Source organism: Vanellus vanellus, assembly GCF_965231255.1.
Source record: "Vanellus vanellus genome assembly, chromosome: 13".
NCBI classification, from domain to species: Eukaryota; Metazoa; Chordata; class Aves; order Charadriiformes; family Charadriidae; genus Vanellus; species Vanellus vanellus.
Window position 1 is genome coordinate 6147036 of NC_138918.1, and position 17397 is coordinate 6164432.

The window sequence follows — 17397 nt, forward strand, 5'->3', positions numbered from 1 at the left end:
AAACGCTGTAATGATATTGCACTAATACTCTACCGTACCCTGTAAACCTAGCCACCAAAGTGTTCGGATTAGCACTTGTGAAACAATCTGGCTTTTCCATTTAGAGTAGGCTTTACAATTTGGCATCTCTGCCATAGCACCACTTTGATTTTCCCCCATTTCTAGTCTCTACGACGTGGGCAATACTATGATGTTGGTAACATCTCTATAAGAGAAAAACGTTGTTTGTGCCATATTTCCATTTTAGTTTATTTTCCTAAGATTCTCTTTTTTTCTTTTCTCGGCAATCAGCTCCTGAATTCTTTGATTCCTCGTCCTTTCATAAGGTATCCTCCTCCGTGTAATGATGTTGTGCTGTGATACCTCGTTATCCAGCCCATCGATTTTATAGGGAACATCCACCGCGTTGATTTCTGGGTGCTCCTCGGTTGCATTGGAAGGAGGTGCACGTGTTTTGGAAACAACAAGAGGAGGGCTGGTGGCAGACTGTGTGGTGGACACTCCCACGGGAGGGCTGTGGGTCGTCAGGAGCTCCTCCACAATGACATTATTCTTATTTACATTAGAATCAGTTACATTGTCGTCCTCTGTTACGTTGCTGTACATATTACAGGACTTGCAACACAGCTTATTGTAACCAGGTATCGAGCAGTAACGAGAGAGAACCTCCATGCGACAAAACATTGACTTGTCTCCTTGACAATGATCTTCTGAAAGACAAAAAGGGAACAGATAAATAAAGAGCATCTTCACATCAGTCAGAAAAAGAAACACAGCTGAAGCTTTGGCAGTGGGCAGAGGGTTTGGTATTCAAAGCGGGATGGGAAACTGGCAAATGAGCCTTCTACAAGCAGAAGCAGGCTTAATATTAAACCTAAAACTCAGCTCACTTCGACGGACGCAAAAGCTGATCTGAACACTTCGTACCAGCCCCACCCATGCTATAGACCGTAACACTAGTTTTTGGCTTCACATCCTGCAAGCGGTACCCTGAAGACCGTGCAGCCACGACGACGTGCGTTCCTGCCTTGGCTGAGAGTTCCAAACGCACCAATAGTGCTGTGTTGTTGCTAATGCCACATTAAACCCCAGAAAGTCATCAAGGTTTATACTGAAAAATATTCCCACCCCCTTTCACTCCTTTTAATGTTCAAACCAGGACCGCTTTTCTACAATCTAACAGTGACTAACCACAGTCAGGGCTAAGTTATATTTATCTGGACTGCCTCAAGAAAGTCAAGCCTTGTTTCTATGTGTACCGTGTAACTCTCAGAATTCATTCGTCTCCCATCGGAGTGATTTTTTTTTTTGCCAGGTACCTCTGTTCTGCAAACAGCAGCATTGCCTGAGCATGTCCCTTGCGCCAGAGAAAAGTGGTGCATTTAGCATAAGGCTTTTCTCCTCCTCCTCAGCAGGAGCTGATATTGTCAGAACAACAGACTCCAGTGCGATGGAGCCAAGGCAGTCCATTAATGACTGGGAGACCCAGTAACAAGTCCTGATTTTTGTGTCACTGACTGGAAAACTGTAATAAAAGAGACAGAACGATAATTGATAGGTTTTAAGCTGTCAATAGCTGTTATGACAATCTGCACTATAATATAGGTGTTACAGCAGATCCCGGTCTCGCTGAAAAACAAGTGGCAAAGTGTAGGCTAAGGGGCTAAAGGGGAGCTGGTCAAACTCTATTACTGTCTGAGAAATGTTCACAGACGTCTACTCAGAGATCGCTCAAGCCCTTGTGATTTCTGCTCAGAGGAGGTAGAGGACTGTACGAATTGGCAGCGGAGGGATGGTGAAGGGCTAGAGACCTCCTCGGAGAGAGATCTACCTGTCCTCCATCCTACACACACGCTCTACACCTCCTGTGCCTCACGGCTGAAGTGATGGAGCCAGGAACTACTGGGAACTGAAGGAAAAACCCCAACACACAGCCCACGCTGAAAGAAAGAGGAGTGAGAGGGCTGGGAGGAGAGGAGAGGGCTGAGGAGAAAGGCAGCCTGACCAACACTTGGCATAATCGGTAACAAAATATTTTCTCTGTGACCAGAATGCTGAGACAGAGATGAAATCACTTCTGCCTCTCTCCCCGCTCTTGTTACATCTCCCCCTACTCTTACAGTAACGGATGAGTAACTCTAATTACTCGCCTTTATTTAGCGCGTACCCGAGGGCAGACAGCGTGCTCCAGCCGGCGTGTTACTGGAGCTGGTATTGGTCCCAACACTGACTTACCCTGCCAGCAACCTCACAGCAAAGTAGAGAACCAGAGCAGATTCAGAGATATCAAGTGAACTCAGAAAGTGTAGGCGTCGCCTCTTCACTCATCCTCAGTTAACAAAACAGGGCATTATAGGTGTTTAATTGGCAAACATATCAGTCTAAAATAAACTAGCAACTGTTGCTGCTGCTGCGTTAAAAGGCTACTGCTGGCTGAGGAAGGTGGAAACACCTTCCTTGCATTGTATTTATGCCCCGATTTTTGCATTTGTTGTGGAAAAAGCAAAATTCTGGTTCCTATTTTCAAACAAGTCAATTAATTTTCATATTTTTCAAATGCTAAACTGAGATGCTGCTGTAAAAAAAAAAAAAAAAAAACCCGAACAACTCCTTCCTCAGGAACCTAAAAGAACAGTACCTTGGTTTTGGAGGCATTTTCAAACCATTCTTAAAGAGCTGGGATTATTCCTATCTGCATGCACAACTCAAACAAAGGACCGCATGTGCCTATAGAGCTTTATATATTTTTTACATACCAGGTAGAGTCCCCTTTGAACATTTTGCCTTGTGTTGCATGACCTTAATGCAAGCTTCTCCAAATGGCTTGCAAAATAAAAGGCAAAAGATATAACATTTAAATGTAGTTTAAACAAGGCAGATGTGTTCATGGCTTTGTAAGAATCACTAAAAGTACCTTTAGAAAAATGCCTTTTTTTCCTATCAAAAATACATAATGTCAAGCTTAAAAACGCGAGAAAATATGTAATATGTAATGTTATGTAATATGTTTAGCGACATCTGATAAGTTACATAAATAAACTCTCTAACTTATGAATGTCAGAATGAAATTTTTATCCTCTATCCAAACCAAAATATCCAGATTTGCCGAACTTTTATTTATTTTTACTTGCAGTATGCATGACAGACTGGAAGTATATCTTCAAAACATCAGTAAGAAAAAAATAAATCAGTGTCACAGTCACTTTGGTACACATTAGTCTCATAAAAAAATATTGAAAAGCGAACTGAATTGGCACATCTTTAATATTATGTTAAATACATACAAAACACTAATAAAATATCCCTGATAAACCAAAGTGCATATAGACATAGTGCACAATGCCCAGATACCTTATTGCACCATTCTCTATAGCCACCCATCTCTTGAAACATCACTAAACATTGTCTATTTAAAGGTAACAGTCATGAATATATTTATACAGTTAAACACCAATTATTTTACATAACAGTATTCAGTGCCAGATACGTGTCTTTGCTTTTTCACCTTGTCATGTAAATTGTTAACATGTTTCAGGAAATCATCATATTAACAGCAAAATTTAAATATGTGATCACATGATAATGACAAGTTTGAAGTGCTACACTGCTGAAGACCCAAAGATTCAAAAATGCCACTTTTCCAAAGAATATGATCAATGCAATAAGGTAGTAATTTGCTCCACAATTGCGGTTTTAAAGGTGATACGCTTCTGCTATTGGTACTGACTGTCACAAACAGGTTGATGACTTGTGAATTCCAAATCTTCAACACAAACAAAGAAGGTGAAGCAAGAATGCCAGTTAAATCTCAGTAGGTTAAGTCACGATCCTGTCTTGATGAAGACATGGATATGCACTGTGCAAATTAACCTCGGATTAAAGTTACTGCCTTCTAATAGTTATCGTTCAAGTAAAAACACTCCGTATGAAGATTAACTCAAGGTACCAGTGTACTGTTTATATTTAAAGCTGGATCTGGTAAATTAATGCCATTTACATCTCAACATTAAGGCATTTTTCTAAAATTCTTCTTCTAAGCAAAAAAAGCAATAAAAATTGAGGTAATTCTGTAGTAATTCACACTGTTATGTTTGCCAGTTGACACATCTATAGAGCATACACACACGCGCACACATACAACCATACCGGTCAAGTCAGACATGCACATGGTGAAAAAAGACCAAAGATGTAATGAGTATAAACAGCTCCGAGCTGAGCAGCTGGAGACGTCGCAGTCGATGAAAACCTCATATTGCCTCTGCCAGGTTAAGAAAAACACCACCACGCAACCTTCAACGTGGACCACGCCTGTTCTGCTTCCGTTTTGTTTCTAAAGGGAAAGTACGCAAAACCGGCAAAAATTGTGCAACGGGAAAAACAAATGCAGCTTTTCACAAGGAAAAATATTTCAAACCACCATCAGGAGTTTGGCGAGAGCAGACGGCGTCGCAGCAGCGTGGAAAGTACCGACAGAAATTGAGCGCCTGCTTCCCGGTGAGCCCTCCACGGGTTACAAACATAAATGGGAGGGTCAGGAATGAAAAATGAGCAGCAAGGGTGAGTAAAGCAACGGCACCGCAAAGGAAAATGGAATGAAAAAATTCTTTCACTCATCAGTCTACCCTGTCAGCCAACTGAAACTAGAGAGTTATGAGATTTAGGGGTTTTAGATAAAGGAGAACTTTAGCACTACAAGGTGTCATTATTGTGATGTGATCACATTCACAATAAGTTCTCAGTTTTGCGATCAAACTGAACGTCATGAACCAGTAAGAGCCTTTTTTCACCATCACCAAGCAACAAGCAAACCGATCCCAGCTCCCTTTCAGAGGCCTGCAACATACCGTGGAGATCCAACTTCACACATCCAACACTTCAAGACCTCCACCACCAGCGCTACGCAAGCTCCAGAGAAGAAAGACACCCAGCACCAAGTGCCTGGTGTGACAAAAAGATTCGGCCCAAGATTTAAACTTGGCAAAGTCAAGGGAACTTTCCGCATAGAGAGAAGAAGAGAGCAAAAGGCAAAGTCCACATTCGATGTGGCATGCATTTAAGGGCAAAGGCAGAGTTATAAATGGGTCTTTTACTTGAAGATATTTTCTGGATGGGGTAGTCTGGATCAGGTCTTGACAGCCATTGTATCATGTAGGTTTTCTTCGAAGGATCGGAAACGTTTCCTTGAGGAAAAAAAAAAAGAGGTAACGCAACGTATGTTAGCAGTAAGTATTGCCCCGTCAGAAGGGGTAAGTTAGGCGAGTGATCAGGCTCCGATGGTGAAGGAGCCGGGGAAGGATTACGACCGGGCAGTGGAGTTTTGGGCAGAGGGTGCTGCTCAGCCAGTTTGCTACGACTTGCACCTCGTATTTGACAGCCAACACTGAAAACAGCCTGAAGGCCAATTTTCCAGCAGGATTTCTCACAGCAGCATTAAGTACATACTAAGATATATGCAGTCTAGTTTAGTTATACTGCCTCTTTAAAATCTTTGTATTGGAGACCATAATTGACAGCTTGGTTCTAATTAACTAGGAATCAAAAGCTACCCTGAGAAATTCATCAGGAATAAAACAAAAATATGAATTACTTAATAACAGGAAAAGGTAAAATGATCTCACAAGTATCATTTGCAAACGGCTGAAAAGCTAACAAGGATAAAGGCGTTAGCGTCCTGGATGAAGTAGCAACAAATTGATTACAGCTTAAAAAAAAGGAGTCAGATAAGCCCTGAAGATAACTTGTGCTTGACAGAACGGAAAAGAAGCCTGGGACTGTCGCGGGAGGTGGGGAAAGCAAAGAGGCATCTTTGCACACGATGCCCTTGACTAGCCACAACCCACCAGGCTCTTGCCAAGCCCAGCAGGTCTCAGGGGTGCAGGGCCAGAGGGGCTGTCCTCTGCTGGCCGGATCCAGCCATCACTGCTGTGCTGAGGTCTGCCCCAGCCTCTCGCGCTGCCCTGGGGCAAGTGGTGCTCCCCACCGTGAGAAGAGAACAACCACACGCCCAAGAAGCCCATCGGCCACACAGCAGCTCTACATTTGGAAAGTCTGCTCCAAACCCCGGCAGAGAGCACACAAGTATATATTTAATGAAGGCGTTTCAAATAAATGCAATCAATATAATATTTTTTTTTTCCCCAGCAAGTAATATATGCTACAGAAGACAAGCACTTACTTGGACACGGAGGTAGTCTGCAAATCCTTACAGTCTCTGGTTTATTTTCCTTACAAAGGCCAATAGCATTGTCCCTGGTCCGGCACAGGACCGGGCGATCCTGCGTGCCGTTGCCACAGCTGACAGAGCACTGAAAGGAGACGCACCAGTTAGACCCCCAGTCACCCACTGGAAACAATGGATTAGAAGTTATATTTTAAATTTAAAACCACTGCCCTTGATTCGAGCTGACATGGTACATAATTTCAACCACCGCAGTGCTACAGTAACTAAATAAGAGGGAGCATTACTGCTTTTTGTAGTGATTGTGACACTCTGAGAAAGAGCTTATGGTCTGAGCAGTAAAAAAAAAACATTGCAAATGTGAGGCATTTAGTCACAGCGTACAGCAGTGATGGCATTGCTTGCGATAAAAGTGAGGATAAAAATTGTGCTTATTTGCACGGCACAGTTCCAAAATGAAATGTTGTATCTCCAAATGCAGCCACGTTTCTTAAACAACTTAACGGAGAAATGCTGAGATGAACTGTAAGGATCCCGTGTATCAAGATTATAAGAACGATTTCATGTTGCAATATTCTACTCGCGTATCTTGCCTTTTGATGACTGCAAAGGTTTGCAAATATGAATAAATGGAGCTTGTTATTGCTTTATTAAATACGTTAGCAAGAAACAGCCTGGGCACAGTGGCATTGCATTTGTTGCCACACCGAGTCAGCCAAAGAGCCAGGGATGGAAAGCACAAGATGCCCAACTCCTGAGACTTGTTGCGGGAGCGACTGAATCCTGCTTTGCCCATAAGTGGCAAATGAAAAGGGTTCACGAATAGGTGCCCTGTACTGCCACAGTAAACCAGGTGAAAAACTCTGTCCTTTGGCTTACGGACAGAACCTCACGAGACTGAGCAGCTAAATCTGCTGAAGGCCTCTAGAGCAAAGATGCTCGCACCTTTGAATCTCCACCAGTGTTGGCGCCTAACTTCCTTAGGTGCCCCGAATCACAGTGTCTGAAGACTTTAAAGTTTTCTTTACTTGAGAGAAAATAAAACAGTGATAAAAGAACTAATTGCCCTTCTCTCAGCTTAAGTCAACAGGCCAATGATTGTGAGCAGAATAACGGGCAGGTAGAATTCAGCTTTGCCGATGGTGCCACCTTAGATGGGTGACTCACGGGGTCTGCATCACCCAGCATCGCTGCAGCATGGCTTTACTGCCTCTTTCACTACCACCGTCTCTCCACCGAACTCACTTTCTGTGGCATTAGCAGCAGCGGAAGCAGTACATCCTCTGTGTAGCTATTAGTTGATCGTGTCAATGCATTTGAATAGAAAGCACAGAACAAATTTTCTCCCCTGCATTATACGAAATTAGTTGCTTGAGAGCTCCAGAAGGAGACTGACCTGTGACCAGGGTCCTATTCTCCACTGCGCTGGGCAAAGCTCCCGGTTGCAAGGCCTCCTGCCTTCCGGACGGTCGTTGTTGCAGTACTTGGTATGAACAGACCGATTTGTATTATCGTGTAGGGGCTGGATACATCGGACAGATCGTACTTGATATCCTGTTTTCCCACAACTTTTGCTGCAAGGCTCCCATTCTCCTGTAACCCATCTGGGGTAGTGAAAAGAGAAAGAGTTGAGTAAAATTCTCTCTCTCCTAAATTAGGAGAGTTCAAGCTCTCTGTTGAACGGTAACTCTTAAACACGGGGTTAACGGGATGTTACTACTAGTGCTGATATGGAAAATGAAGAAGATATGAAAAAACATGAGCAGTTACGGTGAGGGCTATTCGACCACGTCCCTGAGAAATCAGTAACAAGGCCCAGATCTTTAAAATTACTCTTTCTCATTGTCTCTGGGATAAGCATTATTCTTACTTTGCTTCATTTGCCTTGATTTTAAGCTGGGCCTTCCAAGACTGCACATAAAAATATGGTAGCTTTTCTGCCAAAAGCAGCCACCCAAGGGTGGTGTTGAGCTTCCCAGGTCTTGGCACATGCGCTGTGTCTTGTCTCATAATGTAGGGAGACCTGAGCGTGCACCAGCCGTCCCCACAGCTGGATCCCACAGGAGTGAATCCAAAACATCTGGGCTAGAAACACAGCTCCAGCCTGGTCCACATCTGGGTGCTCCACGGACCACGTGCCTGGCCATGCTATCCACCATCTGCTGCAGCACCGGGAAACCCAGCTACGCCGTCCGTGCTGTGTGTGCTGAGCTCGGGCAAATTGGGGCCCTCAGCACCACAAATGTTTGGGTTTGGGAAGGCAACACCCCACTGAAAATCAGAAGGTCTGAGTTCATAATGTGTAAATCAGTTTGGCCACTGAAAAATGAAATCTATGGTTTGTACCGTGGCGTAGCTGAAAACTGCTGATCATCCAAACTCGTTCAAGAATTGCAGCTATTTCCTATTGCAGGAATTTAGAGAAGAGCAACAAGGACAGATAGGACCAAAGGAAATTTATGTAGACTACTGAAAGCTTGGTTATAATCAAGGAAGTGAAGATATACAGCGGTCTATAAATATTTACAGAATGCAGAGATCTGCAAGAAGGAAATATTGTTCAATGTAAACAGTATTCATGGGATAAACTTGACCAAAAATATATATATAGTCTCAAGAAAAGTCTGAAGAAATATCCTGAGTTTGAAGCAATTGTCCTAAAGTACTCATAAAATCCTGGGTTTAGAAATAGTCAAGAAACAGCACAGGCACAAGGCAATGCACTAAATGCCCAAGTTAAGCAAAAAGTAAATCGGCAATTTTACCCAACTTTCTTTTTGTAGCCTATTGAAATTACACAGCTGTGGAGGAAGGCGAGCGCTGTGGGGGACAAAGCCAGGAATCCTAAGATGATTTCTGAGACATAGATGATTTTTCCCAGCAGTGAAGAAGTAGCATATTAGTGTAGAGGGTGTCAAGGAGCTTCATAAAATCTCTTAAATAATTGCCTCTCCTCTGTACAAGTGCAAAATGCTCCGACGCCATTCTATGGAAACAGAGGTGACTGAAACATTCGGGAATCCAAGTGCAATTTAGGATCCTATTGAGTCTTTGTGGTACCTGGGTCCAATTATATTTGCAGCTGAAAGAAGAATCCAGTCCTTTCCAGAGAGCCTGAGATACAGTTAGGTCATTTCTTCAGTCTTCCAATAAATAAATGTTAAACCCTGACCCACGCTGAGTTTATGGGGCAGAGTTTCTTGACTTTTCTCTCTTTCAAATCTTTTTTGAAAGGAAGTTAGGAAATATTGTGTGGTATGTTCTACTTATTTGCTGTGCTTCCTGGAATCTAGACTTGGTCCCCAGAGATAAAAGCTGGGATCAACATACTCCTTTCTTGTTGCAGTAGCAGCACGAGGAATATATGAGTCCTACATGTGGCAGGAGTAACCTGCTGCCAGTCAAAAAAAGCACCTGTAAAATGTGAATTAAAATACTTATAACATCTGACTATGGATAGCAAAGATGAAGGTACAACAGGCACACCGTGTTGTACGAGGGCAGCCAGAGAAATCTAACAGGTGAAATATTTTTCCCTGTGTTTAAATGTCCAAAAATATGCTGTGAACTTCAGGAAGATTTGTATTTGAGAGGCTGCATGACATTGGTTTTCTTATGTAGCACTCTGTAAATGTGTTCCTACACGGTTAATTCCCACTGTGTAAAATCAACTGCTATAAATTGAATTGATGTCTATTTTTTATTACCTCAAGATGGCCTGAACACAAATGTCTGGAGCAAGAGAGCACTTCTTTTCTAATCCAGCTTATTTCAGAAGTAATAGGAAGCAGCAGTCCTAGAAACAGTATTTCTACAAGCAGAATATAGCATCGCATCCTCACAGTGCTGATGATGCTTGGAGGTGAAGCTTAAGTCACCTGTTTTCAGGTGACAAGTGTGAGCTGGGTGTAAGAGCAGTGCTGGTGGGCAGCGATGCTTACATGGGCTGGGAGCACTCCTGGAGGTTGCACACCCTGCGAATGGGCTTCGGCTTTTGGATCAACTCGCAGTAACTCCGATGAACCATCTTGTGGTCCGTCTTCCTCCGGCAGCCGTATTTTGTGAACTGGTAGCCTGAAGAAAGACATTCCTCTTATTTTCGGTACCGGTAGACTCAGATTTCAAACAAACTGCACATACACTGTCAAAGGTTGCAGTCGCAACTACAGGTGAGCACGCAACGAATGGAATTGTAAGTTGCACGGAATAAACACTTATTCACGTAGATTTAGCACCCAGAATTGCTCATCCCCTTTATTTTTCACTACAGGCTATAATGAGGAAACCCAACATCTAGCATTTCAGAAACGTTCTGCAAACCTACACAGCCACGCTCCGGCGCTGCAACCTGCCCATCAGCCTGCGGAACGGCATCGGGGCCTCCAGGCGGCCCCAAAAGCAGGGGGCTCAGATTGCGAGGCCCGCATCACGGGACGCAGATTCACCATGGGCTGCCCCACGGCACCGTGAGGTTTGGCCTCGCAGCTTGGAGACCCTCATCCAAATCTTGCACATTTGTACAATTTTTCAGCTTCATAAATCAGAAATGAGCCACCCCGGATCTGCCCCCAAAACCATTTAAGCCAGACTTTTAACTCCATTCACCATTTATTTATCTATTTCTGAACTTAAATAAAGCCTTCCCATACTCCTGGTCTCCCTGCTGTCTTGTGGCAATAAATCCCACACGTGGTGTTCGCTCTTTCAGTTTTCTCTTAATCAATTAATCAATTTCGAATGCTCCGGGGTTTTGTTTTTACCTCCTCCACAAGGTTTTGAACATTGGGACCATTTCTTCAAAGCCCATTCGTATGACACCGAGTCCTCTTCCAAAACGTTATTGTTATCAACATTCAAGGAATCTTCATGGATCATGTACTTATAAGTCAAAGATATCTTGGCACCACCGTGAGGAATCACCTAGAAAGCAAAACAGATGTAGGGAAGAAAGATAAGAAAGACTGATATCAGAAGCTATGTGAGATGATGTGAAATCGCAATCATCACGGCTCAGATGTAAAAACATCCCCGGAGGGATTTAAACCTTTTAGCTGCACTCAACACATTTTTTTTTTTCCCCTGATGAAAAAGTATCTCTATCCTTATGACACAGAGTTTCTAAACTGCATATTAAGAAAGACTGTTGTTGATTTAGACTGATATTTCTTGCCAGCATTGGACTGACTTCATGATACTAAATTTTTTCCATATCCCATCATAAAGGAAGGAAATGTTGTACTGAAATGAAAACGGATAGTTCCAATAAAAGACAACGCAAATTCAAGTGCACAGAGAACTGAAAGCCGTGAATAAAATTGCTTATATTTCTGATAAAACAAAAATATTCTTATGATAAGCCTGGGAATTCTGGGCAGCTTGTTACTTAATCCTGACAGAAATATAAATTATTTAGAAAGAGTTTTTGCTATCACACTGCACTAAAACAAATGCAAGAAAACAGAACTCTCTGAATAAAGTGCAAAATGTTGCTCCTTTGAAAACATAATATTTATTCCTCCTTTGACATTCAGCTGGTACGGATCAACACATTACAGCTGCTTTCAGAGGGATTCTGAATCAACCCACCCCGACTCATTATAGTCTATCATTTTCTGGCTTGCGATTTAAAAAGAATACAGTCGGGTGGGTTTGGGAACGCAGAACTGGCTGTGCCCTGACAAAGTGAGCCTGGAAACACAAGAATCCTGCATCTGCCTTTGCAGGATACATTTTCAAAACATGGACGGGAGGAGGAGCTATTAGATCGATCAGATACAAACTATTTTGACCTTGTTTTAACTAATGCTCGCATGTCAGATATGAGAAGTAAGCTGGAGAGTCTTTACACCGTGGCCACTTGCTAGGCCATCCACAGGATGTCATCAGGAGAGCTGGTTGCTCAACACGCAACCCTGAGTTATAACAACTCTTGTGCAGAGCAAGGAATTAGGAGAAAGGAATTAAAATACATCTTCTATTGTCTTATAATTGAAGCAGATGTCTTCTTGTAACTCACAAGAGGAATCGAAAATATTTTATAGCACATTATGGCTCTGTAACCCTGACATTGTGTTCCGTGGAAGATGGTTTTCATTTGACTTACCAGAATAACTATTCCATTACGCAGCGGCCCCATGGTCTGCACGGTTTCTCTATCATCGTCATTCCGATATTCCCACTCCACGCCCATGTCAATAAATACTTTAGAGTCTGGCACATAGTTGTCTTCGCTTAGAATGAATTTCCCTGTTTCACGATTTTTAATTGCTAGGAACAAGAGAAGAAAAGTGAATACGAGAGGTTCGCTTCTCATCTCGAGTTTTGTTCTGCTCTTGCCCCAGTGGAAGAAGCAGAAAAGGCCAGCATGCACTTTCCCTCTGTTCCCTCACAGGTTTAGAAAGACTTTTTCAGGTGTTTCACTGAACTGCCAACGCTTTCCTGCTCAGCTCCAGAAACATCAATCGTCCCTTTTCTCTTTTTCATAGCCTGCCTTGCCAGAGAAATGAGGCCAGCGCGACTGCACCGCGTGCGTCCGTCTGCTGCTCCCGACTAACAACTTCTGAATCCACTGGCCAAATCCGAGCCAATTTGACAGCCGGTGGGGGTCCCATGGCTATTCAGCTCTTTGACATGCTGTAAGGCAGCTCAGGGGGCTGTTACAGCTCCGTGAGAGAAAGGCTACTGGGCTAAGCCCCAGCGGGTCCCCACAGCGCGAGCGAGACGCTAGACGCTATTAATTCTCCTGCTCAGATCCAGCCCTGACACCGACACAGCGCTGCTTAAGCTCCCGCTGCTTTGCAGGCGCCTGCCATTGCCCGCAGCGCCCGATTCCTCCGGTTCAGACATCAGCAGTGCCCCATCCTTCACCTGGAGAGGCTTCAGCCACCTTTGTATCAGGACTCTTGGTTTTCTTCCCAGATGGAAAACTCGCTCTCCTCGTTAGAAGAAGCAGGGACCGTTTGTTATTTACCACCAGATTTTAACTCCCTTCTCTCTCTAGCAGCTACCCGGGCATCCTGCTCCCTTAACGGAGAGAGCTGCTCGTGTCCCCCACAAATCGCTTCCTCACACCAAAAGAAGAACCTTGTCTGAATCGGCGAGCGATGGCTCTCCTGATCCTCCCGGCCAGGCTGCACCGAGCAGCAAGGGAAGCGTTCGCTGGTGGGAAGTTGGGATGACCCACGATATAATTAGCAGGCCATTTGCTGGGAATCTACTTCCAATTAATAGCAGCCTGCTAGACACTGCTTCGCATTGATTACAGGGCATTGCGAGGAGCAGATTTCAATTACTTTCTAAGCTGCGGGATTGATCGGGCAGCCTCACGTCAATACTGGTAGCAATGGGGCAGAATCTGAAACGGATTTGGATGGCGCTGGGAAATGACTGAGGATGGGAAGCACGTTACGAGAGGTGCACGTGGAGATAATGCATTGCACCCCATAATGTAATTCAGCTCCTCTTCCAGCAGCTTTCACACGGGCACATGCCAATGCAGGGATCTTCCAGCTGGGACACGGGGGAATACAGCACAGGGAAATCTAATTGCCAAACAAGTTTCCTAATTTAACATACTTAAAGGAGGTACATGGTGTGGGAGGATAACGGGTAAACAAATGCATAAACACATTGTCAGGCTCCAGAGACAAAAATAAACAGCAGGAAAAAAATATTCTGACCGAAAATTTTCCTACTCGTTACATACTTACCAAGATTATGACTGGTGGCGTCTGTTTCCTGTATAAGTAAATGTCTTGCACCAACAGGAATTTCAAACATCTTAATGTGCCCTTTATTGTAGTATTTGAAAAGATAGTAACTGGTTAGTATGCCACAAACAGGAAGAGTCTGTCTTAGGTCTTTAAATAAATCTTGTTTTCTAAGAGCAGGGTGTGTTACAGCGAGCTGAACCCCATCCAGCATCATTCCCATCCCTATTTCTGTGCCAGGTGACGGATCGTAACAGGACAGAGGGCTTTGGGTCAGAAGAAAAATGCCTTAAATATCATCAACAGACTTTGCGTCAGGCTAAAATGGGCTTTGAGTGCCATATGCACCCACAGAGAGAGACCATGCACGCTCCTGTCTGACGGGGAGTGATGCTGACACGTTATTGCAGCACTCCGGTGACTCGGACGGAGCAGCTGAGTGACATCAGCAGCACAAATAAGTCCACAGCTCTCCAACAAGGAGCACCGAAGCCCTCCTCTACGCATGCACAGGCCCTGTGAGCAGCAGATTTAACTGACCGCTGGACAAAAGTTTTATTTTCAAATTCTAGACACGCCTCAAACTAACGTCCAGAGAGCTTATTGGAATTAGTGATGCTGTAAACGATTTGTGATTGCTCTGGTACTTTCCATGAAACAGAATAGATCAAACAAAAATACCCTGAATTCCCCAGGACAAACACCGAATGCGCTGACCTTGTTTCTTTGGTACTCTTGAAAACGTTCCTTTCACCACTTTGCAGTGGGAATTATCTCCTCCGCAAACACCGCACTTATCTTCCTGCTTCGTGGAACCAATGACCCTGTCACACCCAACTTTCTGCGCACAAAAGAGAAAAACAGTCACTCTTATTTATCCGCGCTTCAGTTCAAATGAGCCTTCAGTTCAGATATCAAAAAACCCAGACTTCTGCTTCAGCAAGGTAACACAAATTGTAGGTTGGTTTTTTTTTTTTTTTTCCTGGAAGATCAACATCTAAACAGATTTTAATACTCCCAGTTCCTACAATAGCTGCCAATCGGGTGATTATCTTTTTATATTATGTTTCACAGTGGTCCTCTTACTGAAGGAAAGCAGCACAGTTAAGGAAAAGCTCTTAAGCCTCAGCTTATCTTAAAGCAGATGCTTAAATTCCAGGAGAATCACGGCATCTATGTGAGGATAAGCACCTCCGCCAGCGCTTTGCTAAGTCAGAGCCTCTAATTCTGTTGAAAGATGACCTGCGGCAGATCCCAACTTAGAGGAACTGTCATTGATTTTTTAAAAATAGCACGATCAAATACAGAGAGAATGCACATCAGCCGTATCTTAACACCGCTTTCCTTGAAAGCTGCTGCGCATTCCTATTTCATTGTACATTCCACCCCCACTAAACCTCAGCGGGAAAAGCTTTCATTGAAAGCTAATTGTAATAGTTCATCTTAAAATGCTGCATTAAATATTACTAGTGTAGGTAGGCGCTGTTGGAATTGAGTCACATGTAATGTGATGGCAACTGTGAATATCACACATAATATTGTGACAATAATTCTAATGAAATCTCCTTATGGCCCAAAGCGTTATTATACTAACTTAAATAGTCATTCTTGGAGAGAAACACTCGAGCTGCCATTTTAAGCGTTTTCACAGTAGTAAGCTCTGAAACAAGCCATCGAAAGCTTACCAAGCAGTCTCCCCGCACGCAGATGCTGTAAGCATCTTTGTAGGAGCAGCGGGTCCCATCGTGTACCATCCTTTTCATGTACACCACATCCCCCGTTTCCTTTGATTCGCAATACAGGTGGCACCTTTCCTTAGCTGAAAAATAAAATAACCCAAATTGTGCGTGTTCAGCTCTAATAGTAGCTGCTGACTTTGTGAACAGCACTTTCGATAGCGTTAGCGGTCTCTTCTTCCTCGCATACATCACAGAACACAACGTGGTACCCCATAAATCATCGACGCTTATCCCCTTTCAAAGGCTATGTGATCGTTTGGAAACTGCTGAATCATAAAGCACCCATGTGTCATCATTAGCAGACAGTCTTAAAAAGAACAGATCATTTCCTTTGATCGGGGGGGCCTCTATTTAATCCGTTGTCCGATGATGCAACCTGGCAGAGGTTTCCACAATCTGCCACGGGACTACCTGCGAGAGATGTGGGTTTCTGCATCAGTTTCTCCTGCACTGCACTTAAATCTGAAAAACGCAAAAGCCATTTTGCCATTACAAGCAGCTGTTGGACACCGAGTGAATCTGGCACGCAAAACATCTTCAGAGACAGCTGGGCCATACCGTTTCCCCCTAAACATGAAGTTAATTCTCCCTCATTGTTGTACTTGTATTTATGATAGTTTACATCATTAAACAAGATGGAATCTCAAAGACATTCAGATTTTTTTTTTTCCTGCTAACACACGCACAAACAGCCGGACAAGCGCACCTCTTTCTCCTAACCTGTTCCAAAGAGCTAAGAACAAAAAATAAAGCTGAAATGACTACTCAGTGGCTGAATAAAGTTGAATTCCACCAGCGTATTTCATTTTACCTATCGCTCTTGCTGTCCCCAGCCCCCTAATAGGATTCACTATGCTTTCCTTGCCAGTGAAGAGCAGATGGCCTTTCTGTTAGATGAAACAAATAAAGATTCTGCTATTTTAACGTGATTAAAAGTTGGGACATACTTCCCACCGTTTAAAACAATAATGACCTTTCTGTTATAGCAGTTCAATTAAAATAAATCTTCACAGGCCCTTTGCGTTCTTCCCCTGCACAGTTCCATGGCCTCTGCCCTCTTTTCATAAAGTCCTTGTTATTGCTGTTGATGTCCTCATGGCCACTGGGTATTGGTACATCAGAGACCTTTGTTACTGCTCCCGCACAACGCAGAGATGTCACGCTAGAAATGTAGGGTCTACACTATTAAAACAGGTACTTTACTTTTTTTGTGCAGATTCTTAATAGGGTACTATTAAGATCATAATAATCACGGACCTAATGTATTTGCATATATTAGAAACATTAAACTATGCACGTAGATAGACGTGTACACACGCCCCCCGGGTACGTACCCACACCCACCCCACACATACCATACATTCACTGTACGCGATTAAATGAGCATATCAGGAGGTCTGACTGGGTGCCAACAGCTCTGTACAGGGCTTTATTTTAGAGAGGGTTCTCCTCCCGTTGCTCCATGGGAACCGTAAATGTGCAAGCGCTGTTAAATTGGAGCCTGTTAATTGCAAAGAATTATCTTCTTTCTATTCACTGGTGTTGGGCGCAGTAGAGATGCAGGAGCGTGGGCACGACCGTGTGCCTGTCCGCTCCCTGCTCCCCATGCCTTTCCCTCTCATTTAACTCAGGCTGGGAGCTAATAGCCAATGTCACCCTACGCTGCCCTCGCAGATGGACGGCACAGGGGTACGTGAGCCCGGCAGCGGCTGGGAGGTGGGGTGCTCCGGGGGCTTGGAGCGGGAGAGAGGCCGTGGCACGATGCGGCACT

At 43.8% G+C, this 17397-nt stretch overlaps 1 protein-coding gene across 1 annotated transcript in view; it reads right to left on the minus strand.

Annotated features, from left to right (window-relative positions):
- Window positions 1-233: 233 nt before the first annotated feature.
- ADAMTS2 (ADAM metallopeptidase with thrombospondin type 1 motif 2) overlaps window positions 234-17397 on the minus strand; it is a gene marked incomplete at its 5' end in the record, with an annotated part of 187448 nt that continues 170284 nt past the window's right edge. Inside the window, 10 exon segments of the mRNA XM_082489672.1 lie at window positions 234-710; window positions 5091-5180; window positions 6176-6305; window positions 7575-7782; window positions 10120-10252; window positions 10939-11098; window positions 12282-12445; window positions 13888-13968; window positions 14605-14728; window positions 15573-15706. Coding sequence (XP_082345798.1) covers window positions 244-710; window positions 5091-5180; window positions 6176-6305; window positions 7575-7782; window positions 10120-10252; window positions 10939-11098; window positions 12282-12445; window positions 13888-13968; window positions 14605-14728; window positions 15573-15706 — 1691 coding nt within the window. The 3' untranslated portion in view covers window positions 234-243.